The sequence below is a fragment of the Crocodylus porosus genome, unplaced genomic scaffold (genome assembly GCF_001723895.1).
Source record: "Crocodylus porosus isolate Cpor-Errol unplaced genomic scaffold, CroPor_comp1, whole genome shotgun sequence".
Classification (NCBI taxonomy): domain Eukaryota; kingdom Metazoa; phylum Chordata; order Crocodylia; family Crocodylidae; genus Crocodylus; species Crocodylus porosus.
In genome coordinates, this window is record NW_017728931.1 from 62,812,795 (window position 1) to 62,838,158 (window position 25,364).

A 25,364-nucleotide genomic window follows, 5' to 3' on the forward strand; every position below is an offset into this window, starting at 1 on the left:
GATATTACTATAGATTAACGATGCTCAAAGTATAGCCCATAGGCTGGATCCAGTACACGGAACAGAGTCATCTGGCCCATGGGGTTCTCCATGGGTCCAGAAATCTGGCAGCGGGGGAGTGGTAGCACTTAACTGCCCAAGCTCTGGGAGCCCCACTGCAATTGATGTTGCCATTGCTCTCCTGTTGCTACATTTTTGAACAGGCCTATTTAATACACAGTTTCGCAGAAACTGTGAAAAATGACATCTGCACTCACTAGGAAATCCTGCATTGATTGTGATTTCCTGTGAAATCAACCTACAAAACCCAGCATTAGTCATGTAGCTGTTTTAGAACATTTCAATGTGTACCACAGCACAGTGATAATCACTGTAGCCACAGATCACAACAGAGTTACTGGGCGTGTTTACACAAGATGCTTACTGTGCATTAGCCTAACATTGCACAGTAGTATTTCATGGCATTAGCCTAACAACATTGCACAGTAGTGTCATGGCAAAAATCATGCTAATAGCATTACACAGTAGACTAATACACAGTAAGCGTTACTAAATAACTGCGCCAATGCTAATGCACAGTAACTCTAGTTACTGCACATTCAGTTAGTACTGAACTAAATTGGCAGCAATTAGGGCATATTAATCAACATGCAGATGTGCCCACAGTCTGCTAGTGATGTATATTAAGTGAAAGCGCCAGTCAGTGAAGTGAAAAGTGCATCTATTAAAGTTAGTATTATTTAGTACTTCTAAGCTTTTTGGAGAATGCTACACACAATAAGTTAGGACAAGTTACAATTCTTATTGTATATATATTTATAATTATAATATTTAAATTTGATTTAAATTATATTTAAATTTATAATCATGTGACAAATTATATGATAACTTCTACAGAAAGTAAACTATATCAAGTTATACTGTTATAAGCCTCTCTGCCAATCAGTGCCAAGAAGTTGGGCTGCTGGGAAACGCCTGTGAAAATTGGCTCTTTGTGCTGCAACCAAGCTGTGAAAGTCGTCTCACCATGAATTAAGTAGACCCGTACCTATGGGAAGCACCATGGGCTGCATCACCTAGCCTCATGGCCTGGATCTGGCCTGCAAATTTGGCTTTGCACCTTGGATCAGGCCCAGGGCAACTGTGAAACACTGAGATAGTTCAACAAAGACTTTTACTCAGTGTGAAGCTATAGCTCTCCTCCCGTCATAGGAACAGAGGAATGTTTAATGAATCTGAAGAGAAAATATTTTCATGAGAAACAACTAAACTGTGGAATGCATTACTATGGAGTCATCAAAAACAAGAACTTAAGAGTCTAAGAGGATTGGAAATTTAGATAGATATGAAAAATAGCCAACTACTGTAGCATATGAAAATTTGGAAGGGGCAAAGAGACTCCATGCTTCTGGTTTCTGCCTAGCTTCAGTCAGCATTCCAGGATAAGACATCCTATGAAAGAGATTACCCTATATCTGCCTGTTGTGGCATTCTTATACCTACTTCCAAAATATCTGGCACTGGTCACCTTCAGAAACAGGGATACTGATCCTGGTCCTGGTCCTAGGTAGTATGACAATTCATATATTCTTATGAAAACATAATTGTGGAGTCCCAGTCTACAAGACAACCTATACAAAATGGCAGTGAAGGTCAACTGTATTTGCACTATGAGCGTTTCCTTTGAAAGGTGCATTATTGCTTTTATGCTTGTATCCCCATCACAGGCTGCCAATACAAGCTGTTATGATGCAACTATTGAGTTTGTGCCACAGTGTAGCAATTCAAGTATGACAAAACCACTTCTGTTTCAACCCTGCTTTATATAGGGTCAAAGTTAGTGCAATTTAGCTCACTTTTAATCGCTACAGGCTCAGGAAGATAACAGTTACTGCATAACAGCTTCTACTGGCTCTCAAGCAACAGCTCCCCGTCCCCTTCTCATAGTGGCTACAAGTGTAGTTTGTCCATAAGGTTATCAGTACCACTTGATACAGCTATCATCGTCACATCTGTCTACATGCTTAGAAGATCCATCTGCAATATCATGAGCTCCACTGTCGAAGCAGCCTTTAAACACTCAAGGGGTGGGGAGAAGGGGGAAGAGCCACAAGGTAGCCCTGGCATATGCAATATGCAGAGCCTCAAATTCACCCCAGAGCTGGAGAAAGCCACCTTGTCAAATGGCTGGCCCTCTACTTTGGAGCTGCTGATATACGAGGGGGCTGAAATGCAGCCACAGCCACTGAATAGGATGTCTCAAAGCTGTGCTTTTTCCTATAAAAAGAGTCTATCCAAGAAGGGTATTATCCTGCCCTACACTGGAAACAAGAAAAGCATATTACTGGCTATGTGCCTTCAAAAAGCTGTAGAAAGTAATAAAGGTTTTTTAAACAGAGAATCTGATTTAGTTCCAGCACAAATACTCATATGAGACTTGGCACTTATTGGTTAGCCTCTGTGGCCAAGGTAAATTAAAAAATAAGTAAATAAATCAGATATCCATGGCTGCATCCTACCCCTTTATTTGTATTAGATGGTCAAAACCAGGCTGTGGGAGGTTGAATGGGAAGAGAGAAGAGGGAAACAGCATCAGACTGAAAGTAGGGAGGGTTGCTGTCAGCAGGGCAAGCATGGGAAGTATACCTACCTACATTTTAAATAAAAGTGACATAATTTAAAAGAGGCAAAGGGGTAGCAAATGGACATCCGAGTTCCTTCTCTGTAGGGGCCATAAAAAGGAACAGCTGAAGAGGGCTTGTATAGGCCCTTCAGGAAAACACCATAACACTAAGCAACCAGGGAGACCGTGCCCGTATACTGCAAGTCAAAAAGTCCCAAGCTGTACGCAAGGCCCCTTCACACCAGGAATGGTATGTACGTGGACAAAAAAGGCTTAAGAATTTCCTGCTCAGACATACTTTAGATATGTGCGCCTTTTGTGCCTCACAAGATGCCTCAACATACCAGTTAATGTTGACAGTCATTTTAGGACTGATACATTAAACATGCTCGTTTAAAAAAAAAAAAAAAGCAACAAAGCTTGTATTATTTTGTCCACGAGAAACGCCATGTTTTAGCATCTGTATTTATGTTGTAGCAGTCCTCAAAATAGTAGCAATGATCCCCCTACCACCCAAAAAGGCATACTTTGTTTAATAACCATAAAAAACACTTCTTAAATTGAAGTAATAAAGTATAGGATTTTTTGCTTACATATGTTCTTTTACAGCATTGTATAGAATCCAAGTAACTGGAAACATGCTATTCACTGGAACAAAATACATACACACATACGCACACACTTTTTATACCACCTTATGATTGTAAACAATATGAATATTTTCAAAGTTAAGATGGTTTTACCAGGCCATAATTCACATTTTCAGACTTGGTAGAATTATATAATAGCATCTCAAATTGTAGTTTAGAAGACTAGGTTTCAGCCTAGTTCAGTTATAACTATCTGGAAGCAATTAGATTTGTTGCATGATTAAATATGGACAAGGATACACTGTTTCAGCAGAATCTCAGAAGTATTTTAAAATTACTCTATTATGTTCAGAAACCCTACTTGTTTAATTTACATTCACATTAAGCATGGATGACTTTGGAGTCTAGATAATCTTCTGGTCTGTGCCTTCTACTGTTGCCATGTTTTCTTTACAGTGGCTCTAACATAGCTAAATCATTCCAATAATAATTCCACTGCAGTTTTATTGTGATTTTATTAAACCTTATGTTTTTTGCATAAATTAAGACCAGAAACATTTACAGAATATTTTTATAAATGAAGGAAATGTACAGGTAGCATCTATTTGAAGTACCTCACCCCAGCAATTGTCTATATAAGGTTTTGTAATTTGGCAAATATCCACAAAGACACAGCTAGGGCCTTAAAGAGAGGCTATGCTGGTACTACCAAATATATAGTAAACAAGAAATTGAAATATCTACCAGTAACAGTGATAGGTAGCAGCATTTTTAGAATACAGAAAACAAAGTGGCAAAGAACCCTAATGTAGTCTTGAAAGGGTCAGCTGCAGGCATGTAAACAGTTTAAGGGATTTTTTTTTTTTAAGTTGGTACCATCACCTTAGCAAACATGATCTCTAAAGAAAACATGTTTACAAGTTTTACTACTCTGGTCCTAATTCCAACTCTCACATTACAATCTGGTCAAAAAGTCAGAAGTGTTTTCTGAAGAACGACACTAACACACACAAGTCTAGTTTAACTAGATTAGTAAATCCCTTAACTTAGTTTTGATCAAAACACTAGGCTAAAAAAGGTTAAATCTGTTCATTTCTTTAATGCTAAAAGAAGTGAGATTTATAATGTTTTCTTTCATATAGCAGAAGGAAAAATTAAAATGCACTAAGAATTCTCATTCAAGACATAAAATGTGTCTGTATTATAACTTGTTCTAGGAGTGTTTGATTCCAGGATCTGAAGTTCGTAAGTTAGTGAAAAATGTTTTTAAAACAGAGGTTGAAACTTTTTTCTTATATACCAATATAGCACAGGTATTATGTCTGGCGTCATTACATTAGGAATGTCATATCTCATACTATGTCAATCCCATACTAAATTTAGGTGACAAAAACGTTTTGCTTAAGCAATGACCCTGGTTCACTTTACTACTGAATAGTTCTGAACAAGAGAGTTTCTCCCATCAAGCCCTTGAGCTATGAACTGATGGAAGCCAACTGTTTTCAACTCCTCTTAGAAAGAGATAGGATTCTATTTGAATAAGATACTCACTTAATCTAGCTGAACCTATAATGCAAGTTGGTCATCTAAAGCGTTGCATTAACAGGTAACTGGGTATCTGTTGAGTACGTCAAGTTAAAGCATTCCAGTACCAAATATAAGGCAAGGTCAGTGATGATGCAATTATTTCAAGATCATTAAAAAACACAACAGTGAATGGCACAGAACTTCCACCTGATAAATTTAATGTATCCTTCATAGATTTCAGACATTTGATTCTCCAGGGTCCCTTCCAGCCCATCGAGTCCAGTCCCCTGGCCCAGGGGCAGGAAGTGAGCAGGGATCATAGGATCCCAGCAAGATAAGCATCCAAATGCGTCTTGAAGGCGTTCAAAGTGGGTGCTTGAACCGCCTCCGGTGGCAGTCTGTTCCAAACCTTGGGGGCTCGGACAGTGACGAAGTTCTTTCTTATGTCCAGCCTGAATTGGTTGCGGCAGTTTGTGACTGTTCGATCTTGTCATCCCTTGGGGCACTCTGGTGAAGAGACGTTCCCCCAGATCCTAATGAGCACCTCTGATAAATTCGGCCACCAGATCACCCCTGAGCCTGCACTTTTCCAGGCTGAAGAGCCCCATGGCTCTCAGCCTCTCATCATAAAGTCTGTTTTCCTGACCTCTGATCATGCATGTGGCTCTCTTCTGCAACCTCTCAAGCTTCTCCACATGCTTTTTGAATTGCAGAGCCCAGGAATGTACTCCATCCGCGGTCTCACCAAGGCCAAGTACAATGGGAGAATGATGTCCCGGGATTTACTTGAGAAGCTTCTATGGATGTAAGCCACCGTTTTACTCACTTTACTAACTGCAGCACCACACTGAAGGCTCATGTTCATCTTGTGGTCAACCATGATCCCCAAGTCCCTTTCATCTGTAGTGCTAACCAGCGTAGCATTGCTGGGCCTATAAGCATGCTGCAAGTTTCCCCCCCCCCCCAAGGTGAAGAACCTTGCATTTTTCAGTTAAACATCACATAGTAAGAAGTCACTTACAAACCATATCTTGGCAAACTTAAGTGCCCTCAACAAAGAGTATCATTCTTTTAAGAAAATACGGTTTTGGTTGGAATCCTTCCACACTAGGAGAACTTAGAAAGTAACAACTTAAGTTTCACTGCAAGATGAATGGTTTCTGGCTTGAGTCATGTGATTGCTTAGAGCAGGAAGGGAGGAGGAAGAAAAAATAGTCATAGTCACTCCCTTGACTTTGAGAACATTGATCTTGGAGAAAGACAACCAACTGTGATGCTTTGGACATGCAGAAAGAAAATAGTGCTGGGAGGGGTAAGAGAAGGAAGGGGAAACCAAGCAAGTGATTTTGGCTTTATCCGAGGCAGGAACAGACTCCTACTACAACCAATCGGTTCAACTATCGCAGCCCTTGAACCCCTTTGCTGCTGCCCGATATGTATTTTCTTTTTTTGCCAATGTGTGCACATAACAGGTACAGTTGGCATACTACAGTTTTCTTTAAAGCTACCACTTGAAAGTTACTATTCTTCAGGTGAAGGGAATTGTTTGCTGGCAAAAATAGCCAGTTACAGACCTTTAAAAGTCAAATTTTGGGGGTCAGGCCTGACAAGCCAATGATTATTATGTAGGGTGTACAGCTGACATGTTCCTGCCACACCGATTACAGTAGCTCTGAAGAACTGTGAAGAGTATTTTTTTGCAGGAGGCCATCCAGTTAGTAGACACTGCCTTATCCGAGTTCTTGCATTCTCTAGTCTTTATTAGCTCCAAGTCCCCACACAGGGAGGATGAATTTACTGTTACCCTGTGGGTTTTTTTGACCATCGGCAGACATTGCTGTCAGACAGGAGTCCTGATGCTTACTTCTTGTTTCCTGTAGATGGAGCAAGATTCATGCTGTACCTACTTCCTGGAAATCAGTAGGGCAAGTGTCTGATAGAGAGGGTTGCTTAAAGCTTGAAAATAGTTCAGTCGTGTGCTAAAAGTTAATATAGCAATAACTTTTCCCCAAAGTGGCAACATGATATTTCTCCTATACTTTGTTATGTACATGTTGGCATTTCTCTTAGAGGGAACAACTGCTGTAAGTAATTTTAAGTTTTATTAAGTCAAGACTTCACATACTGCAGAATACTTTACAAAAGAAAAAGAAACACACACACACTTTTCCTGCAGTTAAACAGCCTTATCACTGTAGTATTATTTCCCCAAGAGGTAGAGAGCAAGTTCCCAATCTAGGTTAATTGGGATCATGTTTCTCAGACATTAGGGGCATCTACATATGTGCTACACAGGGGGCAGAAATGGGAGGGGCATTTAGAGCAGCAAGCAGGGACTGCTCTAATTAAAACACTGCAGCATCTCAGGTAGTCAGCATCCCATGTTTCAAAATGGCAGTGGGATGCTTTAACTAAAGCTTGTTCAACAAGCTTTAGTTAAAGCACCCCTGCCCATTTTAAAACACGGGATGCTGAATACACAAGATGCTGTGTCACACTGGAGTGTTCCCATTTGATCAAGTTTCCTGAAGTGCTGTCAAGTCTGCTCCAACACATTCCAATTAGAATGCGCTGGATCACATGTACAGGCACCCCCAAGGTGTTCAACACTGTTAGTCTAACAGACTGTAGTAGCTGGAAGAAGTTGGAGAGTGGGGACTAGTTTAGTCAGGTCCTACGAGGCTCCAGACAGCAAGCCAGAGGTTTATGGCTTGTATCTGGCCTATGCAATTTCCAAGCAGCTGGACACACCATGCAGGCCATACACCGTGTGTAGGCGAGTACCCCCACTACACAAACTGCTGACCCCCACCCTCAGTGTGAATACCCCCCTCCCAACCATGTGTGCTATGCAGATAGCTCTCCCCCCACTGCAGCACAGGCAGATCAACTCTTCATGTAGCAAGTATGACCAAGCAGGTGGCACTGCACATGTGGATGGGAGATGGAGGACAGATGGGCTGCCCAGTATTCTCCCCACTTACACACACAGTACGAGTAGCTGCCCCCTCTCCTCTTCCCCACCTTGCTATGTGCATCACATGCACAACCTCCACCACCCTGGGAGCCTAGGTCCATCACCCACCCTACTTCCTCCTCACCACAGTAGTTGCATATACCACCCACCCACAGCATGGGCAGCTGATCTCTCTTTTTTGCGATGCACACTGCCCACTCCTAGCCACTGAGGCAGAAGCAACTGCAGGGGAGGGGAAGGGGTAGTGGAAGTGATGGCCTGACAGGAGCCCCTGGGCTGCATGGTAACTCTTCAGGGGCTGCATGAAACCCATAGGCCACCAGCTGGACATCCCTGGTCCATACCCATCAAAACAAAGAAGTGCCCAAAGTCATGGCCCTTCCAAGTTCTCAATTTTGTCACATTAGGTACTTCCCCTTGAGGAAGTGCCTGCTACTTCCATTCTCCATTCTTACTGGTTAAGACTTGAACATCCCACTTAATTACAGTAGGTGCCTAAAAGGTGTCTCAAACCAGGGCTTACTCCCAATTTCAATTGTTTGTAGTTCATTACAAAAAATACAATTCTAAACATTTCTTTGTAGTTGCATTCCCATTTTTTGTATTTAGTTACAACATTCATAGATGCCAGCATCTTTAAGCATTCAGTTTTTTTCTTTAAATGGCTAGCACCACTCTTGTTCCCATAGAATACTGATACTGACCGACTAGAAAAATGATGTTAAAAACACCCAGCTTGCCAAACCTTCTACTGGACACAAGTAAAAACAGACTAAATATATGCCAATTATGTAAACTATGGAATGTAGAGCTGCAGACAGTGAGATGAAGGCACCTGACACCATCTACCTCTAGCTTAGACAAGTACCTGGCTCTCAAGGATTACTGTTTTACAAAAGCAGCTGTTTTTGAAATGAGAGCCTTCTAGATTACCAGGAGGCTGCTAACAGACTTAACTGAACACTTTAAGCAGCTAGAGAAGTGAGTTTCTACTGAAAGCTCCAATATGTTGTCCCAGAGAAAGGATGCATTGTGCTCCTACTCAGAGGCTTGATCAACTGTGAAAATTCATACAATTGTACTGTAGTCAAAAGCACACAGAAGCATGCCTGTGCTGTGGTGCAAGCCTTCAGTGTACTTCACATAATAGTTTCAGTGCAACTATGTAAAAGATACCAACACAGCATGTGCTTGGGTATCAGTTTAATATAATTGATAGATATATTAACAAAATTAATTTTGCATGCAAAAGCAAACCACAATAAGCTTTTTTGTTTAAGAAGTGTGTAACCATAAGGTGTTGAGATGTCTCAGCATCCCAATGCAGATAAAAGTGGCGTCTCCTTAGTGGAAAAAAGAGACAAGAGGACTTCCATCATCTGTAGCTTTTGTCCTGCAGCACAAATCTAAATCAAATTTGGAATTACATTGCTGAGAGCAGTATGTCCCAGAAGTTTGAGGCTGAAGGAATCAGGGGATGCCTACGCACTGTGATGCAATCCTTGACAGAACTATCATGTTTTTTAAGACAAAAAAGTTCGCCTCACACTGGCTAAAGGTGAACGACAGGAAAGCAAATTCCACATCTCTTCCACATGCTCTCATCTGTAATTACCTCTACAAGAAGGACCTTACTTCACAGTCTCCTTAAAGACTTAGGGCCTTGTTGCACCTTATGCTGCAAGCCACACAAACGTTGACTGGTGTTAGAGATAGCTTGGAGTTTGAAGCAGTCACACCCTTTGTGTAGAAAATCTAACTGCCCCCAATCTGCACAGCTGTGACTTGCTGTTAGAGGTCTGGCAAGCAGAGACAGGACTAGGGTTGCCAACACTGTCTGAACCTATTCTGGAAGGTTTCCAGAATGCCAACATGCCTGAGACGCATAATACAAGTGCCTGTGTATATCAATTAGATTATGGTGCATAGACTTCACATCAGGAAGGCAAATGAACATTACTATTACATTATACAGTAGTCCAGTGACTTTAAGTTGGAGTCAACATTTAATATTTATTTTAATGAATGCCCTATAATTTATCTCCTGGGTGACTCAGGAGTCTCCTGGCAATTTATCTAATTCCTGGAGGGTCGGCACCCCTAGGACTAGGAGCTATAGCAAGTTGCCACTAGAGGGCTGGTGAACCAGGACAGGCTTCTAACCCTGCCAGATGGACAGGGGTGAAAGAGATCCTGGGATACTGAAAGACCACAACTTGGGTGGCACATCTGTGGGGACTGGCCACACCTTAATAGAACAGGGGCTGGGTAACGCACTATTCCAGGGCAGGATTATCTTTGATCTGCAACTTTGAGCCACACGAGTGCTTAACATCACTTTGAGGTATTAATGTACAGACAATCCAGGAGTTAAGAGCCCCAGAAGCCAAACAAAATGACTGTGTAAAAAGGTACTTAACACAGTGCTACCATTTTGGGTTGAAGGGTAAAAGAGGTCAGGAGACTAATAAACAGCATAACAGGTAGCATAGTATACAGCTGGGATTGCCATTTTTGCAAAAGATCTGGCAAAAAACAATGGTTAGGGATTTAAAGGATTGAGAGTGAAACATCCAGATCTACACACAACAAATTGCTTAAGTCCTCCTCACAGAGGCTTTCATGTTCTTACTGGGAGCATTTTTTCAGCAAAAAGGGTGCACCTGCGTCCACATTTACTTTGGAATAAGAACATTCTGTGTGCATCTCAAAGTTGACTTCCCAAATACATTTAATACTGTGCTTTAGAAGACAGTTTGTTAAATTTCAAAACTCAATTTTCAATATTTGAATCAAAGGGCATCAAGCATATATAGGCATTCAATGAGGTAACATCATATCTTTAGGTGTATGATGCATGACCAAGTGCTTATTTTTTCCATTAGATAAACCTACTTGCATACCTGGAGTTTAGCACTGTCATCTTGGCAAACTGTTTAGGTGCTTATTTGGGATTCTACCTTCTGTGTCCCAAACTTAAGTCCCAAGAAGCTGGATGTGACAGATATGCATAAACACATAAGCAACATGGAGTACAGCCTACCACCCCTTTAATTCAAAGACTGCCATGGGTGGAGTAGATTACGATGCCTCTCCCTTATTATAACAATAGCATATTAGAGCAGCGAGCGCTCCAATTGAGCCCTAGGCTGCAAGTCTGATAAGATTAAAATCTAAACTCATACCCCCTAGAAGAGCCTTTCTGAACTGTACTCTATAAAACACACCCAAAAAGCTAGCATGCTAAGCTTAAGTCTAACAAGATTTAGACAGTATTTCATACTTCAAGCATTTGAACTTCAAAGCAAACTGTGAGACAATTAAAAAAATTCACTATCTAAGCATGCTGCTATAAAATGAGGTTGTATCTGTTCATCAAGCCTTGAAAAGTACTTTAAAAAAACAATTCCAGGGGAGGTGTGAAGATTGTCCATTATACTTTTCTGATGATTATTATTGGCTTGAGAGTTTTTCTACCTTTGTATTTAAGAGCAAGTTACTGGCATTGTAGGAATTATGAAATGTACTTTAATTACGTAATACATAAGGGAATGTTTTATCATATCAGGTATAAGCACAGCAGTCTTTCAGGAAACCTAAGTTTAAGCAGAGGCAGGCAGAGAGTGAAAGTGCTAATGTTGGCAGGATGGAGTGTGGTGAGCAATAAATACATTAGTGTACGGAGAAAAAGTAGGTGAACAATAGCAAGGAAATTAACATGCCAAACTGGCTCCTGGAGGTTTAAGAGGAAGCCCACAAAGAATAAGGAAGGCAGGAAGTTTGTGTGTCTTGGTAATAACAAGGTAGGCATGTATAAAAGTTTCAGTTTAGATCTAATCAGTTTCTAAAAAGTCAGAAGATATAGTGAGAAATTCAGATAAGACACAGGAGAAATGAATTCTTTCCTGATCTACGGGAGTCAGCCAGCTAGAATTTCCCTTGCTAGCCCAGCTGTAAACATTTTGATCAAATGCTTGTAACCTATTGCTGTGTGGGTGTAGTCATTAATAAGTACCACAATACTGCTACTTTAGTATTTTGTTACACTATTTTATATTAAATAGTTGCTATTGGCCTTAGATTAAAGACAGAAAAGGAAGGGTGGTACCTTAGACTACCTGGTTCAAAGAGGTGCAAGTGACCACACACTCGGTCAGATGTCTTCCCTTTATTGATCCACTTTTTCATCCCCCTTCTCTTTTCCCTCCCCCCCAGCCCATCTCTCACCCACTGACTCCTCAATCTATATTTTCACTGCCTGCCTGTCTTGTATGCATACCAGCCCAGCCTCTGGCTTCTTTACTTTTCATTCCATCTAGGAAGAGCACACACCAACTGCTGAAACTTCCTTAGCCTAAGGGTTTTTTAACCCAAAAGCTTCCTTAATAATTGTTTTCCAACTATTTAAGTTGGTCTAATAAAAGATATCAGATTCACGCAAAGAACCTTGTCTGCCTATTCCCTTTATTGATTCATTTGACTCAAGTTCTAAGTAGTCCTCTGGCAGTCTAACGACTTTTCCAGGATAAATAGAAACATGTGAGTTGCACCTTCAGGCCCTCATTGTAACTCGAGGAAGGGCTAATTTCCTTTGCACCACAGCTTTATGAATTTGCTTGAAGATCTACAAAATTCAGTTGCATTTTAGTTAGTCACTTAAATAAAAATACTGAATAGTGATCAGAGTGTGCCGATATACAAAATTGTATGCATTACAATACAAAATAATTAAGTTTGAAAGAAAGACAAGTTCTCTGGAGTTCCTTGGTCATGGGAATTTGGACAAATCAACCAAATCAGTATAGGAAATAAAATGTTCTCTTCTCCTTCTAATCTGTTTGATTATGCAAGTTACATCATCAAGGAGTCTCTTTACCTCTTCATACACCTCCCGAACTGCAGCTCCCCCTGGTTCCTCCTCAGGTTCCATTCCTCCACCTGGTACAATCCACTGATCTGGGTACCGGCTACTGCTCACTAGCAGCACCTGAAAATACAATTCAAAACAATTGCTAAAGTAGATCATACAGACAATTTTCAGATACAATTGTAGTTTGAAGATTATTTTTCCATAATCCATTGCAATTCCAGATTGATTTCTGTGTTCAAAGATTTGTCTGCAATCAATAATCTGCAGATAGAAGTTGCATTTGAAATTTCATGTACTATATTAAACCTTGAATTTGTGCATGTTAAAACAAACCAGGGTTCATTCCTTTATTCATCTCTTTCCCCATTAGGATGTTACCATCTTATGCTTTGCATAAAAGATGCTTCTATACATACATATTTTAGTACTGCTAAAACTGTTTCTCTACCTTGTATATGGTAAAGTGTATTTGCATATTAACAGAATCATAAATATTTTATCTATATTTGCTCCTTAAAATTTAAGAAGGTTTATTTAAACAATTTCACTCAAATGATTATGGCTCTGTTACCATAAACAGACATCCATGCTAGAAGCATTGCACATAATACTGTGTAAATGGATTGTTACAACTCTAGGTGGCAGACTTTCTTTTATCATGGTTTGTTTTCCTGCAGAGAAAAAGATTTCATGGAAACAGCTAACCAGGATAAACTCAACCCAGCTGAGGCTACCTAACAAGGTAAGAATTTGAAGATTTAGTGGCACCTCTGGGCATTCATTTAAATAGTTAACATTAAAGTTTACCCATTGAGATGGGACCTTTTACAACTTGCCCAGGCTGCTGTAAACACAGACAAACTATACAACTTCACCCTTATGGAATGCCTTTGTTTGTATTAAAGTAGGGGTTCCCAACCTTTTTTCCTACTGCAGCCCAGCAGGAGCAGGACAGGACAGATGGAGCTGGCTACCTCCCTCCCAGGGCTCCCCCACCACCCAACTTTAACCCCAAAACCTCAACTGTGACCCCAGAAGCCACTCGCCCAGGCAGACAAGACAGGGCTCTGAGCAAGGGGTTGATGCCATGACCCCACAGCCAACTCACTGCAGCCCAGTACCAGTCCACAGTCTGTTGTTTGGGAACCTCTGTATTAAAAGGTCTTGGAAGTGAGCAAAGCCTCTACAGAGTCCTCAGAAAGCCTTTAATCATTCATCTTGACAAAACACTGGGGTCTCCCCAGTGGGCAGAGGGGAGCACTACCTTAACACTAGACCATTTGGTCAACAGCAAGAAGTCTGTGATTTAATTGGTCAGCATCTGGCCAAAAAACTAAGACCCATACTCCACAAACAAATATAAGCAACTCCATTTATTGCAAAATGCCTTTTCACTTTTATTCTTCCAAGATCACAGTATTAAACAGTTTAAATGGTTAAAGGCCTCTGCCAACAACCTTGAGCAACTGTTGGAGCAGCATGTTACAGGCCATTCATGATGGATCAATAATTAAATGCAGAGAACCCAACAGAAACACACATCACTTTGGAGTCCAACAGAAGTGAACATTTTCAACAGAAGACAGGCAATAAACAAACATTCAGAGGCCATGCCTGTTGCCTGCAGTGGCAGTCCACTTGGAAAGTGCTCAACTAGCAACTTTAAAAGCATTCTCTTATACCTAAATGCCATAGCTGTTCAACATTTAAAAAAAACAAACAAACAAAAAAAACAACTGAAACACTACATATTACATCCTGCTGATCTACCGTGGTCTACGCAGTTGACTGCAATGAACACTATTAAAACAATTAACATAGGATGATTTTATTACATTCAAATCACTCACAGTTTAATGGAATAGTTTTAAATCAGCATTTACCGATTTTGTCAAAGGCTAGATACAAATTCCCATATACTAGTATGGAGTAAATAAAGGTTGCTTCCCCCTCCCTGGAAGCTCAGTAAGAACTAAATGGCTTTACCTTATTGTATAAAATGCTGTTCAGGCAATGAGTATCAAAAACCATTTGAAAGAATAAAGTTAACACACTTTGAGATTCCACAAAAATCAAGGCAATTTATGTGCACCCAGTTAACAACAACATGACCATGTAGTTACAGATATAGCAAGACTATTTACATGGAAAAACAACTTACATTCACAAGTCATTTCAGTCAGATATCCAACATTTCAAAAATGTATCTTTCTGAAAAATTAATCCCACTTATCTGCTCTAATCCCCTGCCTGGAGGTTTCCCTCTGGATAGAGAATAGTAGATAAGAAGGATTTTCTCATTGAGCCTGTGAGGTGGTTCTACAGAACAAAGCCAAGTTTTCTACACAACTATTTTAAATTTTGTAACATAATGCTTACCTGTAAGCATCCCCCATCCAAGAATTTGGTTCATTCATGCAAAAGGAAAATCTTGGATCCTTATTCAATCCATTATTTTTGGATTAGCAGAAGAATAAATATGCAGGGTCCCCAGAAACAGCCAACACCTGCCTTGAGGCAGTGTACTTGAAGAAAATTATAGCCAACACTTAAGAACTTGTCATACACTATTGTGTAAATAATATTTCTTACATTGGTGAGCAAAGCAAGTGAGAGGCAGAGTTACTTCTAGTCCTACCTGCATACTGTCAGTGTTTTGTCCTTTTCAGTTAAATTTCAAGCAAACTTGGGGTAGAAGATGCAGACTTTGACAGCTGAGGGAACTGACATCACTAGCACCTAATTCTTCATCAACATCAAAATGAAACAGCACAAAACTCCCAGCTGAGAGTGATCAGCAACAAAATAAATGGACTAATTGGAGCTGGACTAAGAAATTAGTTATGTTAAACAGAACTGCTTCAAAGAACACCAATCAGCATTCATTTGTGGTCACAATTCTTCACTACCTCTAATTATTAGAACAGTTACAGCCATTAGAGTTACTATCCACAGATAGCTAGAGGATGCATTTCATTATCAGATTAATTTGGCCATATATGCATGTAATGTTTTAACTCTTTCAAATGAAGGCACTAAAAAGCAATTTTATTCAGAATGTGTACTCAGCAGCACAAGCTGCCAATATCACCTCATCACTCTGCTCCATTCACCTTGCAAATGAAACTAAGAACAGAAATTAGAGATTCAAATAAAGCTAGACTTCCCCAGGTTTTCTACACAATTCTCCAACTACATGGTTCCACCGAAAACTACAGAAATTAACTGAGTGTATGCAGGACAGCAAGTTTTAACGTACAGCTTGCAACTGTTCATTCATTTCCACCTCAATCTCAGTGGGCACATCTACATGCAATTAATATGACTGAATATACTCTAGCTCAATTTGAGCCAGATTAATCCCAATGCTACTATCTATACATGCATTTAAACTCAGCAATTTACCGTGCTGCTGGATACCACTTGTATCTGATGAGACTATCTGGCAACTCAGCAAATTAGTCTACTGTGTCTTAAGTGCACAGTAAAGCATCTTGGGTAGACACATCTAATACATACTGTTTTAGAGGTACATCCACAGAAGGATTCTCAACTATGTAGCAGGAAATAAGGTATTTTCCACCAGTTTTTTATTTATTTATTTTTTTGCCATCTGATTCCTTGTTTGTGACCCTTAAAAAGCAAGAGTAGAATGCCATTCTTTCCCTGATCAAGACCAACAGGGAAACTTGCTACAAGATCATCCCTCTTTCATAGATTTTTTACTTAGAAATAAATGCAATTTAGATTGGTTAACTAGATATTCTCTAGCCAAGAGAAAGCTCATCTCTTCCACCTGTAGGTGCCTCTCAATTAAAGACAAAAGCTTCACTGCAATGAGGCCTTATCAAGCACGTTTTTACCCCATATTGGGGAAAAAAGTTGTTCCCTTTACAGGCAGGAAGGAAGAACTCTAGCTATTTTTTGATTGGACAGCAGTCAGTACCTACCCAACACAGCTATGGCTACAGTTATTACTAACTGGCAGGACACAGGATTTTTGCCAGAAATACTAAAGAGTAAAGAGGTCTGGGAAAAAGAAATGAGATAACTGTAAAAGTTCAGGCCTAGCTTATCCTAACTAAGGAAATACTCGTGATGCCTTTTGTGCTAGAATGCTTAGCTTTCTGGAAGCATCTCACTTTCATTTGTTATTTTAGTCTCCTTCTAGAAAGCTATATGTACACTATGTCTTTACTATATTCAAAACTTATTTTTAGATGTTAAACATTCAAGAACTGAGGAGTAGTTAGCCATATTAGTTTGAAGGTAGCAGAAGACAGCACACTGTGGCACCTTGGACTCGCTCAGTTGAGAAGGTGCTACCCTACCTTGCCTTTTGTCTACTCAAGTGTTAAAAATGACATAAATAAGGTTGCCTGTGCAACTTTATTTTGGGGAGATCTGGTGCACACCCCCTTGTACCTTAAATCTAGCTTATCCCAAGAGCCTGACTATCGACATCACATGTTGAAGCTTCAGGTTCTTGGGTATTGCCACGATATCATGCAGAATCCTTCTCTTCCCCCCCAGTCAAGGTGGGTCAGGAGCATTGGGGTCTTCAAGCACCACTTGCAGCAGTAAGAGATGAAAACAGCAACTTGCAGCAATAGGAGATGAAAGCTCTTTACACCAGGGTAGTTTACAGATACGTATTAAAACAGACCCAAACAAAGTAGAATTCCTGGCTTTGTAGGGAGTTGGGTTTGGTTTTTTAAGTGATTAGACCCTCCTTCCCCCTATCCTTGTCTCCATCTTCCCCAAATATAGACTCCTACTCTACAAAAGGTGATGTTGGTGCTTCTCAATCCACAGCTGATATCCAGCATAAGGATAACTTCTCCAAATGGTCAGTTTGGCAAATTTATAAGTAACTGAAAATGGTCTTCTAGTGGGAAGCATTAATAGGCTATAAGCACTGCTGCCCATGTCACTTATAAAGACATACTTTATAAAATGAGTAAAGGGGAATTCTGGGTGGAGGGGAAAGTCTTTGATAAGATCTCCCTCCATACAATGCATGACAGTAGTTAGAGAAGGATTTTTGTTCCCTAAATTTTGTGTTTTCAAGGAGCAGATTTTTGGATCTTAGTCAGTTGTCCAAGATCAAGGAGCAATGCTTCTCTGGGTAAATCGGATCAAAGACGTTAATACTATTTTAAGTATCACTGTCTCATTTCTGCAATTTGCAGATTGCTTTCTAGCTTTCCTATAAATTACATGGTGCTCTTGCATGAGGGAAGCACCATCTCATTTTTCGATTCCAGGAAGTTGAAATCTAAAAGAAAAAAAACAAACAAACAAAAAACATCAAAGATATCTATAACAGTGAGACTGTTGCAAGGACGATATAATGAAGAAACTGCTCTTTCCTTCCCATTTGAATCCTATTAGATATTCAAATCAATCAGTTTTGCATGGAGATCTCTTCTCCTCCTTACAGCAAAACTGAAGAAATTAGAAAAAGTATTAAAAACAGCATGGATTAGGTGTAGTAATTAAGCTATCACTTCTCATGCCAATTGAATTTAGATGACTTCCTTGTAAGGCAACAAAAATGCATTTGTACCTCTTATGACAAAAAAGAAGCTTGAGAGGTGATATACTATGTAGTTTAGGTACCTAGAATATCTCTTTACATTCCTAACTGCAATGAGGCTAGAAAAAAAATTGCATTAAGCTTACCAGTTATATCTTTCATTTTATTAGTTTGCATAGCGCTTGAGCAAATCTTTAGGAGTTGAGATGCAGCTATCCACATGTACGGGGGTAGGGGGATAATAACACATTCACTTAATAGCCTTGAGAGAATTCAAAAAACCTGATTAAAAAAAAAATCTCTTTTCACCCTATTTTAAAAAGTAAAACAGAGGAGTCTAAGACCTTTTCACCCTCCCTTAATCTTTATAAAGAGGCAAAATTTTTTCCTGTAGAAGTTACCTCAAAAAAAGGCATGCTGAATGGTCAGTACTGATTATTACAGCAAATACTGTCCAAAATGCAAATTTAATCAAAACTTGCACTATAGTCTTTCAGCTGAATTTTGAAATGCACATAAAACAATATGATGGGATATCTAGATGTGAAAGGGCCTACATAATCCCTTGAGTGGTTCTCATAGCCACATAGGCCTTACAATGATCATGGGAAACTGGTATGTTAAAAAAAGGACTAAAAGCCTTCAGCGTTTTTTAAAGTGACTAGACTTCTTAAAACAAGGTAGCATAAGGCCAGGCCCTCCTGGAAGAATGCATTAATTGGCTCACTTACACCCTACAACTAGCTATCATTTTCTTCATTTAGACAAGACCTAGGTAGCATGTGTGCAAGTATGCAGGCAGGAAGAAAAATACTGGAGGCTGAATGAGGAACCACCATCCAGAAGATCATTATTTTAATTTTGTCCAGTATAAAATAAAAGTCAAAATGGACCACAGTTAATACACTGGGGATACAAACACATGCTATCTGTGCATGTCAGCTGCTTAGAGGGAAAATGCACATTTTAATTTTTTTAAAAGCATCATAAAGTGTTTATGCCTTATGTGAAACATAAGCTAGATGCTAATATCTTTATACTTCTGGTTTGGAAAGCTTGCCTGTTTCAGGGTTGAACACTGTATGTACCAGACAGGGCAGGATAGCACTTTAGAGACCAGCTAGTACCCTTCACAGGAAACAAACTAAATGTTTACATCCAACATTGCTAACTACCTCTACTCATATGCAGAAGGCACAATTTACAAACCAACATTGTCATATGTATGGGAATGTTATTAATGTGTCAGTACCAAAGATGATCATCACAGAATCATAGAACGTTAAGGTTGGAAGGGATCTCAGGAGGTCATCTAGTCCAAACCCTTGCTCAAAGCGGGACTGTACCCAACTAGATATCAGCCAAAGCTTTGTCTAACCAGGTTTTGAAAACCTTCAAGGATAGAGATTCCACCACATTGCTGGGTAACCTGTTCCAGTGTTTTACTACCCTCCTAGTGAGAAAATTTTCCCTATATCTAACCTAAACTTCTCTTGTTGCAACTTGAGACCATTGCTCCTTGTTCCATCATCTGCCACCACCAAGAACAGGTCTAGCTCCACCTTCTTCTGAAGCCCCCTTCAAGTAGTTGATCGCTTAACTACTTGATGGCTCCCCTCTTAGTCTCTTTTTCTCTAGACTAAATTATCCCAGTTCCCTCAGTCTTTCATAAGTCATGTCCCCCAGCCCCCTCACCAGTTTTCTAGCTCTCCACTCAACCCTCTCCAATTTGTCTACATCCTTTCTGTAGTGGGGCCCCCAAAACTGAACACAGTACTCATGATGTGGCCTCACCAGTGCAGAATAGAGGAGAACATAGTCACTTCCCTTGACTTCCTGGCAACACACCTACCAATGCAGCCCAGTATGCTGTTAGGCTTCTTTGCAACAAGGGCACAGTGCTGACTCATTCAACTTACTGTCCACTGTAACCCTCAGGTCCTTTTCTGCAGAGCTGTTGCCCAGCCAGTGAACCCCCAGCCTGTGCATGGGATTGTTCCATTCTAAGTGCAGGACTTAGCACTTGTCCTTGTTGAACCTCATGAGATTCCTTTTAGCCCAATTCTTAACTTCGTCTAGGTCACTCTGAAGCCTAACCCTATCTTCCAGCATATCTACTACTCCCCATCTGCAAACTTGCTGAGGGTACACTCTACGCCATCTTCCAGGTTGTTGATGATGACATTGAACAAAACTGATTTCGATCAAGTTGATGAAGACATTTAACTATATGCATATAATCATTTGAATTAGTAGCCAAGGGGTTAGCACTTAAGGAACAAGCCAAAGTTGTATTTTTGCAGTCAAACTTAGGAAACCATACCTTACAACTTATGAAATGTGTTAGGCCAAGAACTGAGCCAATACTGAACATACAGGAAGTCTGAAGACTGACTAAAGCATAAGAAATTAATTCTGAAGCTACTACCCTTACAGGCTCTCTGCTGAGGCTAGATGATCCATGTGAACAACTGCAGTTTTGTTAACATGACAACTGAACGGTTCAAAGGAGTAGTCTGCATGGAGAAACATATAAGTGTCCATCAGTTTAAGGGAGCTTCTAAGGAAGCTGAACTGGTCACTGAGCCCTTTATCATAACTGAGCTAAGAGGCATATGACTACGGCATGAAGAAACCAAATAGTAAACTTTGATTTAAGAAGCATGGAGTTTTTAAAAAAATCATATAGTCTTTGTTAAGACTCAGTGTTATAATCAAGTGCAACCTGCAGTTATAAGCTCTGTGCAGGAGCAACTGCTTATTGTTACGTCTTGTGTTGTCCAGATCAGGAATTCTCAATTTTCTGGGATAATTGGACTACTGTCAATCTTCTTAATTGCTCAGACCACTAAAGAGGGGTCAGCACAATCCTTACTGCAGAGCAGTTTGCAAATTGCTGGATTAGATCACTGTGTTACCTTCTCAGTTTAGATGTCTATTAAGCTGATAAAAGAAATAGAAAATTAAATACATTTAAGTGACAATCTTTTAATAAAACCACTGCTAGAGTAAATTTCAGGAGGCATAACTGAAAAAAGATTAAATCAATGTTTTCTAGATATGCTAAACAAAAAATGATTATTGAGGCAAACACGATGATAGAAAGTTGAAAGAGAGAAAGGGTTCTCAAGATTTGAAACATCAGCCTCAAAGACCAAGTCATCAAAAGTTTAAATAATGTTTTCAGTCTGATTTGATTTTAACTCCCCTCATCTCCTCCATGAGTGAGAGTTTCCAGTTGAGAAGTCTACCTTTGAACACCTATAAAAATATAATGACCCTCCTCAACTGATCAGAGACTCTGCCAACAAAGAGAAGTGGTACATCCTATAGATATCTTATCAGAATCCTATTAGAAATTAGCTCCTATTAGAGTCTTGATACTCTGCTCTATTTTTTGTCTGATCCCCATGGTCCCATTCTATAAGAGGCATAGAAAGCGTAGCTGGAAAATGAACACCTATGGAGCACACAGCATTCTTCTAGACATTAACTTTTCCAAAAAGTTTGAAAGCTACATGATCTTTACACAAATCAACCAAATTATTAATTGTTGAGTAAAACAAATCAAAAATAAAGCTTTCTGCATCTTACTAATAATAATGCTGTAATATTTAAACATTTTATTAAGGATAATCTATTTTATTAAAAGATGATCTTTTTTCCACATCCAAAATATTTTACAGAGAGACACTTAACTTTTGTGCAATTTCAATCAACCATTTTATCCAATAAATGAAGTGTCTACTAATTACTCAAATAGCTACAATATAATTTAGTCCCCTTCCCTCTTGCTGCCCTTAAAGTTGTCTTCTGCCTCAGACTACAGCAGTACTCCCATCCTTTACTTCTTAGTTCTTGAATTTCTTATCTGCTGAAGTTCCAGAACTGGAGGCAGAAGAGATGTTCCCCTACTCCACATGACAATTCTGTTTGAATGCTCAGGTTCCAATGCAGTTTAGCAAACATTTTATAACCACTGCCTTAAATTTCACTGAAAGCAACTGCTCACAGAAATTGGAGGAATACACAAATGCCTTTGGCAGAACACTAACTTCCCTGGACATTCTGTCACTGACCTCAGTGTAGATGTTCTTATCGAGTGAAACTTTAAAAATGGACTTGGATACAAAATTGCAGTGGCTATGCAGAACAAGTGATTATCCTCAGACTGGACTGTCACAACAATCCTTATCTCATCACTTGACCTAGCTTTTATAAGTGGTATATCCGTGAATGGGCAAACTGATTAATTTATCCTTATTACAGTATTCAACCCACTTTCACCTCCTGCTATGCTTTGTAGTTAAGTTCTATTTGGTTTAGAACCTCTGCTTTCTGCAAGTTCATTCATAGCATCCGACCGAGTTCATGCCTCTCTGAACAGTCAGTCTCTCATAAAGGTGGCACCCTGCCCTGCGCCGCCCACTACCAGATCTGTAGAATGAGTAAGAACTATCTAAGGAACTACAACATCACATTCTGTTAAAAGGGGAATTATCAGGTTAGAGGGAAGCTACTACCAGAGCCCTCAAGAATAAATCTTAAGATTGCTCTATTTTTCCATTGGTGATCTTGATATAAGAAATGCCACTAGAACGATCAGGAGAACAGACAACCTATCTTATGAGAACGCTAGAAGTGCTTTGTTTGGATTAGTCTAGTAAAATGAACACCGAGAGACAATTTGGTTGATGTCTACAAATACGGATGAGGATGGTGAGTACCAGGAGTGGAAAGAACTAAAAGACAATCTTGGCACCAGAGCAAATATGTATTAAATGGCCATGAGTAAATTTAGGCTGGAAATAAAGTTTATTACCCATCAGAGCTGTAGGGTTCACAAACAAGTGTAGCAAAGTCAAGCAACTTAACTACTTTTGTATCAGAGCTTGATCATTTTGTTAAAAGGGAGGATGTAACTGATTGACTTATTCAGAAGACCTCTTACAGTCCTATACCCTAAGTTCTCTACTGATAGTAGTTCCCAGCCCAATATTAACTCCAGATCAGTTACAGAAACTGAGGACAGAAGTTAAAGAAAGGTAAAATCATTCCCGGTAGTCAGTAGCCCCCTATTCCTCCAAAGTGGACAAATTTGCCATTGGAAGATTCTTTAGACTCATTATCTGAAGGACAAGTTGAATCACCCCAATTGTCACCAGTAATTAAAGCAGTCAGAACAGTCTAGTCAATTAAAATAGCAAACTCATACCACTTATTCTGTATCTGGGAAGCGCAGCCAGGACTTTGTTACTTAATTTTTATATCTCAAGTTAATTCACTGATGATAGGGATATGCAATATTTATAAAGGCTAATATGAATATTTGTTTATTCTAGAAATTTACCTCGTGTACAGTACAAATATTTATAACCTAGAACAAATGCCCAAGAGTGTCATGGGCATAGTTTTGCCAGCTACTATGAAATATCTTGGTATAAAAGTCTAGTGTATCAACAGCACCAATTGACATGAGAAACCTTCACTGTGGCAAGGGAAGCTACACCTGTAGGTACAAGGCAGAATGCTAGGCCTGGTTACAGCTTAGTAGAGAATGAGAAGGCATGGAGGATTACCACACATGCATAGACAGAAACACCATTTCTTCTTTCCACTTAAACATCAGACTGGGAGAGAGAACAAAGATCTCAACACAAGGCTGCATGAGTTGGAACAATACCTATTAGCTACAGGCCTTACTGGCACTGACTCCAAGGCTTATATAGAAACTTCCTTATCCCTTATGAGCAAGAGCTCAGATCTACAACTTCATGCACCAAGTATGCAGTAGAACTAGCAGCTTCAGGTCTTGCTTTGCTGGTGACTGCACCCAGCACTTTCAGTAGCAAAGCAACCCTGCCAGATCTATTAGGCTTCTGATCCGAAATCACATGGATGATGTACAGATCAGTGTTACAACTCAAAACTAGTCAATTCCCTTTACCTTCTAGTGCTCCTTTTCCAAGCAGCGAATGCCAGACTTACAGGAGCTCCCTCAGAGGTCCACATGCCACCCACCCTTAGTAGTGAAGACTCTTACGTGCATCTGCAGAGTGCCACCCCTGAACAAAGAAGCAGTCAAATGAAATGTAGGAGCAGTCAAAGCAAATCTCATCCTTTGTTTTAAGTAATATTTGATACTACCAAGTTGGTCTATTTCCTTAATGCTGTATTTGAAATGGGGGAAAAAAGGGGCTCCAGATTGGCTGACAGAAACACCAAGACACCCAACAGACCAGCTCTGTAACAGACACTCATCTGTCAGCAACAAGCAAGCTACAACAAGTGCTGGACTAAATAAAGATGACAAAGACTAGTATCACTTCAAGCAACAATACAGGCACCCAAACATTGAGAAACCAAATACTAAAGCAGTAAAGCAGAGCATGAGATCACCCAAAATCCTGTTGGGGCCCAGAGAAGAAACTGACGCAGAAACTGAGAAGTCAGAGCCCCCTTCTCCTGACCACAGTAAGAAAGGAAGTCACTGGGCTGTAAAGACAGTAGAAGGCAGCAATTCTGCACTGCAAGGCACAGCCTGCAGCCAACACACGTGTGAAACCCATCTTGTGCTCTTCAAGCCATTTCTGAGCTGTGGAATCAGTGCTGAGCCTAGGATTTCTTGCTGTTTTCTAGCAAGGCACCTGGGAGTACAAGGCTAGTTAGATTTGCCACGTGGGATCATGACCCTACACTCCTCCAGCACCCAGACAGCAAGAAACCCCAGTCTTCAGTTTCTAGGCAGCTGAACGACTCCGCAGCCATTTACTACAGAACAAACATGCCGGCTGCAGGCTTGAAGCAGCACTTGGATACACCGCCGCACTGCCAAAGAGGGACGAGATAAGGGACGGAGCAACTGACCTTGGTGAAGAGGCCTGAACAACCCCACGGCCTCTACTGCCGCCCGCGTTGTGCGCAAGAGCCCGCTCCCACCCAGCGGCTCCTCCCGCTCCCCCCGTGCACAGGAGGCGGCGGGGTCCGTGTCCCGAAACTGGCACCGAGGGCACGCACACAAAGCCTGGCGGCTGCCACCTCTACCGAGGAGCCGGCGCTGCTCTCCTCGGAGGCCGCCGGCCGTCCCGGCCCAGCCGGCTCACCTCGTCCTCTCGCTCGCTGCGGAAGCACAGGCAGGCCGCCCGCTTCTTGAAGCCCTCCCGGTCGTAGGTCCGCGTCTGGTTCGGCTTGAACTTCATCATAGAGGCGGAGGGCGGCGCCACGGCCGCGCCCCGGTC

General features: G+C 40.5%; 1 protein-coding gene and 1 long non-coding RNA gene across 3 annotated transcripts in view; one reads left to right on the forward strand and one right to left on the reverse strand.

Moving 5' to 3' along the window:
- Nucleotides 1-25,358, reverse strand: part of NUDT4 (nudix hydrolase 4) — a 34,104-nt gene extending 8,746 nt beyond the window's left edge. For both annotated transcript variants that reach the window (XM_019545243.1, XM_019545242.1), the window contains exons 1-2: nt 25,230-25,358; nt 12,594-12,704 (exon numbers count right to left, since the gene is read on the reverse strand). In XM_019545243.1, the coding sequence (XP_019400788.1) occupies nt 12,594-12,704; nt 25,230-25,328 (210 nt within the window). In that variant the 5' untranslated portion in view covers nt 25,329-25,358. The remainder of the gene's footprint in view (nt 1-12,593; nt 12,705-25,229) is intronic.
- On the forward strand, nt 45-20,844 carry LOC109316864. The gene is made up of 3 exons (XR_002102932.1): nt 45-360; nt 12,459-12,466; nt 20,833-20,844. It is a non-coding gene; the product is annotated as an uncharacterized LOC109316864 (long non-coding RNA).
- Nucleotides 25,359-25,364: the final 6 nt, after the last annotated feature.